This window comes from Sphaerodactylus townsendi, linkage group LG05 (assembly GCF_021028975.2).
Source record: "Sphaerodactylus townsendi isolate TG3544 linkage group LG05, MPM_Stown_v2.3, whole genome shotgun sequence".
NCBI lineage: Eukaryota > Metazoa > Chordata > Lepidosauria > Squamata > Sphaerodactylidae > Sphaerodactylus > Sphaerodactylus townsendi.
This window is the reverse complement of record NC_059429.1, coordinates 19,989,886-20,002,864: the sequence shown is the minus strand read 5'-3', so window position 1 is coordinate 20,002,864 and position 12,979 is coordinate 19,989,886. Positions and strand designations below refer to the sequence as shown.

General features: G+C 48.0%; 1 protein-coding gene across 1 annotated transcript in view; it reads right to left on the bottom strand.

Moving 5' to 3' along the window:
- Positions 1–293: 293 nt before the first annotated feature.
- LOC125433723 (myomegalin-like) overlaps positions 294–12,979 on the bottom strand; it is a 48,570-nt gene continuing 35,884 nt past the window's right edge. Inside the window, exons 16-22 of the mRNA XM_048498473.1 lie at positions 11,459–11,674; positions 11,245–11,343; positions 7,196–7,389; positions 5,962–6,072; positions 4,803–4,920; positions 2,804–2,850; positions 294–1,220 (exon numbers count right to left, since the gene is read on the bottom strand). Of these exons, the coding sequence (XP_048354430.1) occupies positions 1,167–1,220; positions 2,804–2,850; positions 4,803–4,920; positions 5,962–6,072; positions 7,196–7,389; positions 11,245–11,343; positions 11,459–11,674 (839 nt within the window). The 3' untranslated portion in view covers positions 294–1,166. The remainder of the gene's footprint in view (positions 1,221–2,803; positions 2,851–4,802; positions 4,921–5,961; positions 6,073–7,195; positions 7,390–11,244; positions 11,344–11,458; positions 11,675–12,979) is intronic.

The following is a 12,979-nucleotide window of genomic DNA, read 5'->3' as shown; positions in this document are numbered from 1 at the left end:
CCGACCTCAGGGAGACTTCCCTCTGACTGCTTGGTCATTTAATTCTGTACAATCTGGTGATGCCTTCTAGGTGTTCCTCCCCTCCCTGAACAATTCCCCCCTCATAAGAACATAAGAGTGAGCCTGCTGGATCAGACCAGAGTCCATCTAGTCCAGCTCTCTGCTACTCGCAGTGGCCCACCAGGTGCCTTTGGGAGCTCACCTGCAGGATGTGAAAGCAATGTCACATCTCAAGTTGCATCTGATTTATGGCGACCCCTGGTGGGGTTTTCAAGGCAAGAAGCGTTTGGGGGTGGTTTGCCATTGCCTGCCTGCTTATCAAGACCTTGGTATTCCTTGGAGGTCTCCCTTCCAAATACTAGCCAGGGCTGACCCTGCTTAGCTTCTGAGATCAGATGAGATCAGGCCAGTCTGTGCTGTCCAGGTTAGGAAACAGAACACAATTAACCTCATTGAGGGGAAGAGGGCCTTTTGGAAATAGCTTGGCAGTAGAAGCATAGACTGCCTAGTTCATAAGCAAACTTGGTTATTTTTTTTGGGAAAAGCAAAGAGGTTTTTTTTTTGGTGCGTACAACTATTGTAATAAATAAATTAAACACCAGAAGTCAAAAAAACGAGTAGCTGAAAAGTCCGGTGAGATTGGGGAGAAGCAGCAAAGGAAATCCTGCTGTCTTCCTTCCCCCTACCAAAATCACACTCCCAAAGAATCCATGTTAAGGCCTCTTGTCTCTAGGCCTGGGTACATTGTAGTCCTACTGTTAATACGCTATACTTGATTGTCTATTTCTAATATTGCACTGAAGGGAGAGAAAGGGGGGGGGGGTCCACCGGCCTGGTTTAGCAGCTAAGTCACTCCACTGCTTGTGTGGAAATTGTGGAAAATGCAGCTTGGTGGTGGCCCCTTGGCTGTTTTAGGGGTTTCCGTGCGCACAAGTGTCTGTACCGGAGTTGGCGTACACTAAGGCAGGAGGCATTGATAGGCAAGAAGATGGTTTGGTTCCTGGGTTAGTAGAACCAGAGCTTGCTGGGTGAAGAATCAGATGTCTAAGCAACAGCAAGCCATGTCTGATCCCTGCATGTGGAAGGGAAACCAGTAGAAACCCAGTAGCTGGGTTTCTTCCTCCTTCCTTCTCTGGGCACTTGAATGGTTCTATTTCCTTCCTTGCTCAGGCGAGGACATGATCGCATAACGGGGAGAACGTCGTCGGCTCCGACAAGCCCTGTGGAGAATAGAACAGAACACACTTGTCAGGAATACAAGAACAAAAAATCCTACTCCTCACCATACCAAAAAACTTAGGCCCTTCTGCACACACAAAATAATGCATTTTCAAACCACTTTCACAACTGTTTGCAAGTGGATTTTGCTATTCCGCACAGCTTCAAAGAGCACTGAAAGCAGTTTGAAAGTGCATTATTCTGCATGTGCAGAATGAGCCCTAGAGACATGTAAACCGGGGTTGGTGACCCAAATCACAGAACCTCTCCCATGGAAAAAAAAGCCATATTGTTTTTTGGGTTTTTTTTGTTCATTCGTTTTTTAAAAAAACAGGTGTATTTGGAAAAGCTGAATACACGTGGTGCCGAAAAAGCCGAATAACTGAAAACAATTGGGTTTGGGTTTTTTTAACCTGAAAATTTTCAGCAACAGCCGAATAAAGCCAATGAGTCTCGGCTTTATTCGGTGTTACTGAAAATTTCCAAGGCTCATTCCGCACATGCAGAATAAATGCACTTTCAAACTGCTTTCAGTGCTCTTTGAAGCTGTGCGGAATTGCAAAATCCACTTTCAAGCAGTTGTGAAAGTGGTTTGAAAACGCATTATTTTGCCTGTGCGGAAGGAGCCCAAGTTAGAAAACCCAAACCTGAAATTTACCAAGTAGAAGATGCTGGGCTCATCCACAGTTTTGATCGCTTGGTCTGAAATGTGTGCTGTTCAGCAGAAGGAACTGTCAGAACCCAGGGGTTTTAAAGCCGCACAATCTGGCTGCAAAGCTACCTGTGCTTTTACTGGTGCTGGTGTTAACACAAGGAGGGATAGGGAAAGAAATGCAGTGTTGAAGTGGGCGCTAGACCCCCAACTAGAGATCCTTCCTGTGGTAGCCATGAGGCTCCAGAGGTTCCATTGGAAAGGCAGAACCAGTGACTGAAGACAAGGCATCCACTGCTAATCAGCCAGAGGTGCTTCCAAGGGCAGGATCAACTGATCACAAGTCTGCCAGAAGAAAGAGAGGAGAGATCTCCTATCCATAAGGAAAAGAGAGAAGGAAGCGCAAGGCTGATAATCCAATATCGATGGCTTCTTTCTTGCCCGAACAGAATCTTCCCAATGCTTGAGAAGTTGGTAACCCACACAAGAGTGCGTTCTTACTCATAAAACCATTGAGACCCAAGATGATGTGACCAGCAGAAAAATATTTGAATACAGAAACATAATTTCAGGATGACGACATATGCTGGTTTTCAGTAGCGTGATCTTGGTAGCTCTTGGTTTTGTTTTCTCAGACATGCAGAAATGCACCAGGGGTCAGCAACCTGTGGCTCTCCAGATGTTCGTGAGCTACAAATCCCATCAGCCCCTGCCAGCATGGTCCATGAACATCTGGAGAGCCACAGGTTGCAGACCCCTGCACCAGATTGAGGATGCAAAAGGATTCACGGCCACAGCCATGAAAAGGGGCTGAAGAGAGCCCACAGTGGTCCTCATTGCCCCAAAGAGTGTCATAAGGAAATGCCTCCTTTCTGAACAAGTCAGGGCCTCTACCCTCCCACTATTGGTGGGGAAAGTTGGGATTGCACAGACCTCCAAGTTATTCCTGGCTTTCTTCAGTACAGCATGGGTCCTGGTCACTGCAACGACAACAAAAGCCATCAGCCGTGGTCCCTGAACTGCTTCATTCAACCTGCACCCATCTCATTTCCTTCCTCAGTTGCCCTTCTGTTGTAAAAGTTTTCTTTCTGGGAGTATCTGCGACACAGACTTACACTGGAGTGAGTCATTCCTGCCTCCCAAGAAAAATCTTGGGAGAATTGTCGCTGTAAGAGGAAAGCCTGAGGATCAGTAAAGAACGGCCAGCACCATTGCCATTCAATGGGCTGGATCCAAGTAGAAGAAGAAGAAGAAGAAGAGTTTGGATTTATATCCCCCCTTTCTCTCCTGCAGGAGACTCAAAGGGGCTTACAATCTCCTTGCCCTTCCCCCCTCACAACAAACACCCTGTGAGGTAGGTGGGGCTGAGAGAGCTCAGAAGAGCTGTGACTAGCCCAAGGTCACCCAGCTGGCGTGTGTGGGAGTGTACAGGCTAATCTGAATTCCCCAGATAAGCCTCCACAGCTCAGGCGGCGGAGCTGGGAATCAAACCCGGTTCCTCCAGATTAGATACATGAGCTCTTAACCTCCTATGCCACTGCTGCTCCTATAAAAAGTAGGTTTTATACTGGTGAAAAGACCACCAAAAAAGGGCTATGGTGCTAATCATGGGATCTGCATGCACAAAAGCCGTATCAGACAGGCTAAGTACGGAGGAGAATTGGGTGAGCTTGTGTGAAAAAGCTGGCTGGCTTCAGTCCCCTTTCCAGGATTGTTATGACACCGCTAGGGTTATAAAACTAGTAGAAAAACTGCTAGTCTGCAGTAACAATCCGTTCCCCCTTCTAAGGTCATTCACCTTTCCACCAAAGCCCTAAATCATTCCAGGATTCTGGATGATGCAAAAAGGGGAAAGGTTTTGGAGGGGTTCAGGAAGAGTCTAATTGTGGATATTGGCAGCCCAAGGCCCATGTTTTGAAATGCTGTGACACCCATGGTGTGGGAAGTCACCACTCAGCTAGGGTTGACAGGTCCCCCCTGGGCGCTGGTGGGGGATGCAGGGGAGAGTTGCCTGATCCAGATCAGGAGACTTTTGGAGATTTTGGGATGGAGCAGGGGCATATCTATTAAAAAATAGCGCCCGGGGCAAGCAGTAAAAAGTACACCCCCCATGCCAGTGAAATTCCACCCCCAGCGTCTTCCCTCCTGCCCCTTGCCTGCGCTGTGTCCCCACCTCTTTCCAGAGGCTTGTGTGTGAGAGCAGTGCAGAGCTTCTCTTGGAAGAGCAGCCACCACTCCACTCGCTTCGTCTTTCAGCAAGCCAGCACCACCACAATGCGTGCAGGCCTCCTTAGCCCTCCTCAGCCCAGGAACCGAGCAGAAAGCCCTGGGGGTGTTTGGGTGGCAGCTGGCCTGTTGAGAGTGTTGAGGTTGACAGCACTGACTTGGTGCGGGCTGGATGGCACACAGCTGCTCCTTCCGACTCAGGGTGTGTTTGTCCAATTAAGAGCCCTCAAACATCATGAAGCCTTAGGGAGGGGGTCTCTGGTGGGGGAGAAGGAGGGGTGTGGGGCCCCACGTGACTAAATGGTCTCTGCCCGGGGACATTTGACCCCATATACCCCCTTGGGCAGTACACCACTGGGACGGAGCCTGTGGAGGACAGGGACCTCAGTGAGATATAATGCATTAGAGTTCACCCTCCAAAGCAGGGGTTTTCAAACTATGGCCCTCCAGATGTTCATGGACTACAATTCCCATCAGCCCCTGCCAGCATGGCCAAGTGGTAGAGCTCATGGGAATTGTAGTATATGAACATCTGGAGGGCCATAGTTTGAAGACCCCTGCTCCAAAGCATCCATTATCTCCAGGGGGACTGATCTCTGGGACCTGGATATGAGCTGTAATTCTAGTCTAGGGGATCCCCAGGCCCCACCTTGAGGATGGCATCGGTAACTACAGCACTCAATCTGATCCAGCAGCTGTCACTTACAGTGGGCAAGAAGGAAATTCTCCATGCTGTCCTTATAGTGGCTGGCTTGCTGCAGGCGGCTCTCTTGCTCCACCAGCTTAGCTTGAAGTACCCGGATCTCTTCCTTCACGGATCGCTCCTAAAATGCCAGCAAGGTTGATAAGTTTTTTAAGTGACTACAGGAGCGACTACAATCCACTTTAGTACTTCAGCCTCCTCATGCTGTTGCAAATGTAGGTCAGGCTGCACAATCCTAGACCCTCTTCTAAACTGACTTCTAAACTCATTGATTTAGAAGGGTTCGCCTCTGCTTAGGTTCAGTTGTAGACCATGGACATCCAGATCACTGGGATGGTGGCTTCTGGCCTTAATAAAAGGACTCTCCTTCCTTAACCATGAGAAAGCAGGCTTATTGCAATTTAAATTCACATTCCCCCCCCCTTTTTTTCTTTGTCTCAAAATGTGTCCCCTCTCTCCACCCACTGTACCACACAGCTTGTTGCCCTATCGCAGATCTACATCCCATCTGCAACGTTCCTGGTTTTTTTTACCCCCAAATCTTTCACATTTCTTCCTTCTCTCTGCACCTGGTAGCACTCTCCTCTGCCTTGCTAGTCTTCTGTAGGCTAAAAGATTGTGCCCGTGTAATGATGGCTCAGTTGAATCTCTGGCCCACCAATTACTACCCTGTCTCAGATTCAAGGAAATCAGATCCAAGTATGTGAATCTTACTCCTTTACATTTACCCGATCTCCCCAATTAGATTACACTACTTGTTGGACAATCCTGATCCTTCTCTCTGTATGATAGTGGCAGACTTTCTCCTGGAAATTACTAAACGCCAGTAGATTTCCTTCGACCTAACATTTATTTCCTGTATTGTATATGCTTTTTAATCCGTTTTTTTATTATTGTTGTACTGTTGTCTATGCCAATAAAGGCTTGCTAGTCTTCTGTGCTGCCATCTGTTATTCTCTCCTTTCTCTATTTGCCTGTCCCACAGGTCCCTTGGTACTCGTCTCTCAATTCACTCTGCACTTCACGGTACTCCTTTTTCTCTTTGCAAAACATACCTGTTTTCTTCCTCTACCAACACTAGCAAAACATTTGCAGTACTGACCCCCCCCCCCCGCCCCGGAAGTTAGATGCGAATAATCTGAGGATGCATAAAAGCCCTCACAGGAAGCACCGCTATCCAGAACAATGACAGGAGGGAGGCCGCTTTCTCCAAGATCTGGTGCAAGGAATTCGTGTTGGCAAGAAGTTGCCTGATACTTCCTGGATGGAAGACCTGGAAGAGTAGAACAGGGAACTTGTCAAGGGAAAGCTTCCTGGCATGGCAGCCTCTTTGATGCCCCTTGCAAACACTTGTGGTTTATGAAGCTGTCCCACTAATTCTAGACTCTCTTCCAACTGAACCCCAACAGAGATGGATTATCACAAGGGCCAGATCCAATACCTTCCCATCGGCCATTACAAAGGGTCGTTACTTATCCACCCCTCTCCAGGATCGGGTTTGTCCACACTGTAAAAATCAAGTGGAGACTCTTGCTCACATTATTCTTGACTGTCCGAGATATGTGGGCATCAGGAATTTCTCTCCCAGGCTGGCCCTAGACAAATCTGAAAGTGACTCAGAGGCTCATTCCGCACATGCAGAATAATGCACTTTCAAACTGCTTTCAGTGCTCTTTGAAGCTGTGCGGAATAGCAAAATCCACTTGCAAACAGTTGTGAAAGTGGTTTGAAAACGCATTATTTTGCGTGTGCGGAAGGGGCCTGACTGTTCTGTTGTGGAGCTTCTGTTAAACAACACAGAGGTCATGCTCTTGGAAAAAGTAGCAAAATTTCTTTTGTAAGTGACAGAACTTTCTATGTATACTGCTATATACAGTCTTCCTGTCTGCGCTTAGAATGTACTCTTGATTTGTATTTCAAAAATGTCTGGCAACGCTCTAGAACCTATTTTTAAATGCCAAATAAAGGTGGTGGTTGTTGTTGACTCTCTTCTAAACCAGGCACAGTAGCAAGGAGCTAAGAAGGTTTTCTGCTCTCAGTGGGCTGATTGTTGCAGACCCTCGGCCCCAGGGCCATTTGTGGGTTTTGTATAGTTGCTAGCAACGTTGCCTTGAACCGACTTTCCTGAGAAATAATCCCAGAAAGGTAGCTGTTGCTATTTGCTTGCTAGAAAAATAAACAGGGAGCCTTGTGGCATTACACATTTTATTCTAGCGGAAGCTTTCCTGGACTAGAGCCCGCTACATCCACTGTGTTGTGTCATGTGACAAAGTGGACTTCAGTACATGACTCGAACAAGAACTGTGGTGTTCAATGTGCCAGTGAAATTCTGTTTCTTACAGCTTCCAAGCAACAGGATCCCCCCCCCCCCGAGGAATGTTCTGTATTCCCCTCACCATATTTTTCTCTGGTACCCTGCTGTCCCAGGGTGCTTGGCCAGACTTTAGGAGTGATGCCATCTTGCCAACCAAAACCTTGCCCTCCAGGATCTGTTGTTTGAGGGTGCTGTAGTCGTCGAGGTGGCTTACAGCCTGGCCTCCCATCTTGTGTGTATCGTTTTTCAGCACCAAGTCATCCCTGCGGTGTGTCCCTGAAAGAAAAGCACCGAAACTGAGCCTAATTGTATTGAAGGAAGATTTGGGAAGGCTTAACCCACTTCATTCTCCCAAACAAGGATGTTGTCCTTCCTCGGTGTCCATGTTGATCTATCAACTGCATTTTTTCTCTCCTGCAGAGCTCTACTGGCTGAGAACAGGCGTGTGTACGTTTTGCCACCTTTCCTGTTCTTTTGTCCCAAACATTGTGAAAACTTGTTTATAACTACAAAAATTGAAAGAGCCTACTCCTGGTAGATCTTACTTCCCTCATGTAAAACCCTTCTGATGGTAGTCACAATAGAACCCGTGTCGTTGCAGAAAAGAATACAAGGTCATTGCAAAAGATCCTGCAGGGCCTTGGTCTCATTGGATAGAGAAGAAGAAGAAAAAGAGTTTGGATTTATATCCCCCCTATCTCTCCTGCAGGAGACTCAAAGGGGTTTACAATCTTCTTGCCCTTCCCTCCTCACAACAAACACCCTGTGAGGTAGGTGGGGCTGAGAGAGCTCCGAGAAGCTGTGACTAGCCCAAGGTCCAGAGGCAAAGTGGGCAGCTGCCCTGGGCGCCACCTTGTGGTGGGCGACAAAATTGCAGGTTTGTGAGGGATTTTGTATTTTCAGTGTTTTTCCGTTTTTGGCCTGCAGGGAGCGCAGATTTTAGGCTAGCAGCACCAAAATTTCAGGGATTTTTTGGGAGACTCTCCTGATGATATCACCCAGGTTTGGCGAGGTTTGGTTTAGGGAGTCCAAAGTTAGGGACTCCCAAAGGGAGTGCCCCCATCCCCCATTGTTTCCAATGGGAGCTAATAGGAGATGGGGGCTACACCTTTGAGGGTCCATAAATTTGGACCCCCTGAATCAGACTTCACCAAATCTGAGTGGTATCATCAGTAGGGTCTCACGAAGATACTCTGAAATTTTGGTGCTGCTATCTTAATAATTGCACCCCTGACAACAGGCACCCCCTAAATTTCCCCAGATTCTCTTTTTAAATTCACTCCCTTCCCACCAATGCTTGTTTTCTTTCTTTCTTTTATTCTCTCAGTGCCTAATAAAGGTTGTTGTTGTTGTTGTTATTAAATCTACCCCCTTCGGCATGGATTTAAAGGGAGAATCTGAGGTCCCCAGTTTAAACACCATTTAAAATGATGCTGTTTGGGGGTGGATTCCAGCATCACTTATTTAAACTAGGGAGCCCAGATTCTCCTTTTAAATCCACCTTAAAGGGAGAATCTGGGCCCCCCCCAGTTTAAATAACATTGAAAGTGATGCTGTTTCCCCCAACTGGGGGGACTGGATACAACACCATAAAATGTTTTCATAGCAGTAATAAAACATTTTGAAAGTATTTTGAAAATGTTTTCCAAATATTATTTCAGCTGTGGGGCATGGCCCATTGCTATGTTCAGATTTGTGAGTTGGGAGATGTTCTATAATGTGATGGTGACTTTGAAACGACCTGGTGGAAAAAATCATTGTTTGGTCATGGTGGGGGAGGGTGGCCACCCATGGGGGGGGGCATCAAACTCAGGTTTTGCCCAGGGCTCAAGTTCGCCTAGGTACGCCCCTAGCTCAGGTGGCTGAGCTGGGAATCAAACCCAGTTCCTCCAGATTAGATACATGAGCTCTTAACCTCCTACACCACTACTGTGTTCCCGCAGACATTCCCGCAGACGGGGGTCAGGGCCTAAAAAGCCCTGGCCATGGTTGCCAAACTTTCTTTAGGCCAGGGACCACCAGTAGGTTACCATTCTTCAATCTAAGTGCTCCTTGGGGAACATACCAGGAGAAACAGTCCTGTAGGTATGTGGGTCCCATTTAAGACTCTGTACGTTAGTACAAGAATCCTGAATCCACCTGGAGCCAGTGCAGCTGGTGGAGCACAGGCTGTATGGGTGCCCACCTTGGGGTCCCCATAAGGACCCTCGCTGCAATCTGGACCAGCTGAAGTTTCTGGAGCTGACCCAAGGGTAGCCCTGTGTAGAGCAAATTGCAGATGTCTAGTCTTCAGGTGACTGTTGCATGGATCACTGTGGTGAGATCGGGTTGGGAAAGGTAGGGTGCCAGCTGCTTCACCTGGCACAGCTGGAAAAACACCATATGAGCCGGGTGTGCCCCTTGGATCTCCATAGATATGGAGGTATCCAAGAGCACCACCACCTCCTCCCCCCCCGGCTCTTGATGGTAGGATAAATATCTCTGAACCTCATCCCAGTGTGTGAATTGACCTGCCTGCAGAAAGAGAATTGGGCTGAATGAAATGTATTGCAAAAATCTGGGGAATACATTTACCTCCACGACTCCCCACCACAGCCCAGTTTTTGCCCTTAGAATGTATCATGGGGGGATGGGTTAATTTTTTTTCTTTGTGTAGTTTTCCTGATAGGGATCACAAGTTTCCTAGTTTTGGAGGTTGTTTATAATGCAGGAAAAGTGCATTTCTACCTTAACTGGACGAACAGCAACTTGGAGGATGTAGATTTTGGACAATGGTATGAAACATAAGAATGAGCACAATATCTATATGTTACTTTAAAATTTTATTTTTAATTTGTATTTATAACCCACCCCCGAAGGGCTCAGGGTGGCGTACGAGGACCAACAGTATAACATCAATATAAAATAATTCAGTATGACTGAAGAAGAAAAACAGCGTTCGGTGTGTGTGTGTGTGTGTGTGTAGAACAGTGCCCGGGACAACACCTGCTCTGGCCACCCCTGGGCCCTCCCACCCCTGTGCCCCACTTACCTTAGCCAACGTGAGCCTGCCAAAGGCCACCCTTCGAGCAGCCTGGCGGGGCGGGGCCAAGAGGCACCCAGCAGCAGCCCAGCCAAGCTGTTCCTTTAGCCGGCGGAGATTCTGCCAACTGAAGGAGCAGCCTGGTGGGGGCAGGGCTGAAGGGAGGGGTGTGTGTGTGTGTGATTCTCTGCCCCCCCACATGACCAGCTGGCGTGCGCCTGGGGACATGTGACCAAATATACCCAGCATGCAGGACAACTACTTCTGGATCTCACATTAATGGGCTTGGGCAGCTGTGCAGAGTGTTGATTCCAGATACTGATTCTGAATCAAGCTATTCAGGGCACTAATGCTGTCAGAGTCATGGCCTCACTGCACATACCCAAGAAGGAGGAAGCTTGGCTTCCCATTTAGTTCTTTTTCACGTGCAGAATCAGAAGGAATTGGCAGCACTCCCGTCAGAGAGTCCCTCTCTGCCAGGTAGTTTTTTCTTTTTTCCCTTTTGTGTATGTATATGTTCCCTTGGAAGCAGGCCTGTGAGAAGCCCTCAAAGTTGCCACAACTAGTATGGTTGCCATCTCTGGGTTTGCAAATTCCAGGAGATGGGGGGGATGTTGGAGATTGCTGAGGGGGGGGGGCTTGGGAAGGGACTCCAGAGGGATAGAATGCCATAGCTTCTGCCCTGCAAAACTGCCCTTTTATCTAGCAGAACTGATCTCTGTTCTCTGGAGATTAATTATAATTCTGGGAAATCTCCAGGCCCCACACTTGGAGGTTAGTAACCCACAGGTAGTCCCAGGGGCGTTCCACCCAGGGGAACGTATGGGGTCAAATGTCCCTGGCCTGCAGCCATTCAGTCACGTGGAGGGCGGAAAATCACCCCCTTCCTCCTTCCCCCCAGATCCATATGTTGTTTGGTCGTCTTGGGGGAGGGTGGCTGCCCATGCCGGGGAGGTGGGGGGCAGAAAACTCAGATTTTGCACCGGGCTATATTTTCCCTAGATACGCTTCCCCTCCACTCTGCAACTGTACAGGCTGAAAATTGCCAGACGTTACCTGTAAGATGCTTCCTGTAGTTTATGAGACTGCATTTGGGATGTTTTATTTACCTTGAGTTTCATGACTGGCTTGGAGGACCGGAAGAGATAAAGGGATGAGTGGGAAGAGAGAGGAAGAGTTCATGCCAACATCCCGGACTGGTGGTGAATCTGAAAAAGCAAGAGAATATTGGAGGGTGAAGAGGGAGACCGAAGGACGCTGGAGCCAGGTATGAAGGGAAAGGCATGGCCTGACCTGCAGGATGACCTCTGCAGACTCGCCTACCTTGAGAGGGCTGCCATCTGTAGGCAGAAGAAGACATACCACGGCCTTGAAAAGCAGTACCAGCCCCTGGACCACATTGCTGTTCCAGCTGCTGTCGCAGGATGCAGTTCACCTGTACAGCGTGCATCAACTGACTCTGCAGCCCCTTGACCTCCTGCAGGAGGCCACCACCAACATTTGCAGCAGGACCCTTGGATCGGTCATCACTATGGCAAGCTGAGAAGAAAAGGTGCTGCATTAGAGCCATCATCCCTTGCATTATAGTTCAGCAAGAGTTCAAGAGACGAAGTCTGAAAATGGCAGAGAAAATGCAGAGTAAGGTCTCAGGACTGGGTTGGTCTTTGTCTAGTTCTGGGTAGGGTGGGCATCCACAAGCTGTGGAGTACAGCTCAACGATTTATTGTAAAAGTTCAAATCAAAGAAATAAAACCTAAATGCAATTACTCAGCTGAATTCAGTCTTATTTGGAAGTTCTTTGTTCCCATTCCGGGAACCCATGGCCCAGAGATCCTTCGCTGACCACGTCTCAAGATGGAATCCAAAAACCGGTGTTTTCCCCCTCTCAGGAAAACTCTGTTCAGGCCATTAGGTAACTTAGGCCTTTGAAGTTGCATCCTGGCACCTTTGCATAGGATCAAAGACCCAAGATGCTTTTCACAGTCATATGTGATTTCCCCTTTGCTGTAGCGATAGCATCATTCCATGACCCGCCCCTTTTAGAGATGAAGTCTGTAAACTCCATGTTCACATACTTCAGCTTCCTAATAATACTGGTTACATAAAATCACATGTTTCTAGCTAATACATAGTTCAGCTAACTATTTTCCATCACACAAGCCACCTATGAAAGAGGCAATATTGATGTTACGATATCCAAAGAAGAAACTTGGCAGGAAAACAGGTCAACAAGAGGCGTGGCCATGCCCTAGGGGCGGGGTGTGTGTGTGGCCCCACCCCTGAACCCGCCCCATAAAAAATCTATACCTACGTCCCTGATAGGGAAACACAGAAAGTGGCTTGGGAAACCACAAAGCAAGGGCAAAGTGTCATCCGAGTCTCTCCTGGTCCACTCTTCCAGGACATTGTATGGCATCATAGAGACAGCGGACCAATTTCCTTCTACGATCTCAGAAAGGAACAAAAAACTACCTGCTCAGGAACCATCAATTATTTCTGCTTCATTTTGAAATTGTGGAAGACACAGGGTGAAAACTGCATGCTGTGATCATTTCAAAAGACTTCCCCACCCCCCAAATACCACTGCTGGAACTGATTTTTGGAGGAGGAGACTAGCATGGAAGAGACTCTCTTTTGTCTATCCCTTTCACACTGAAAAATGCCATTGCCAATGCTACTTTTACCAACCTGGGTTTAATTTTTTTAAAAAACCCCAGAAACTGGAGGGTGGGACAGAGGCGGAGGCTCATAGGGACATGTGGGGCCACGTGTTCCCGGGCACATGTCAGCTGGTCAGGTGGGGGCGGAGAATTGCCCCCATACTCCTCCCCTTGGGACTGCCCC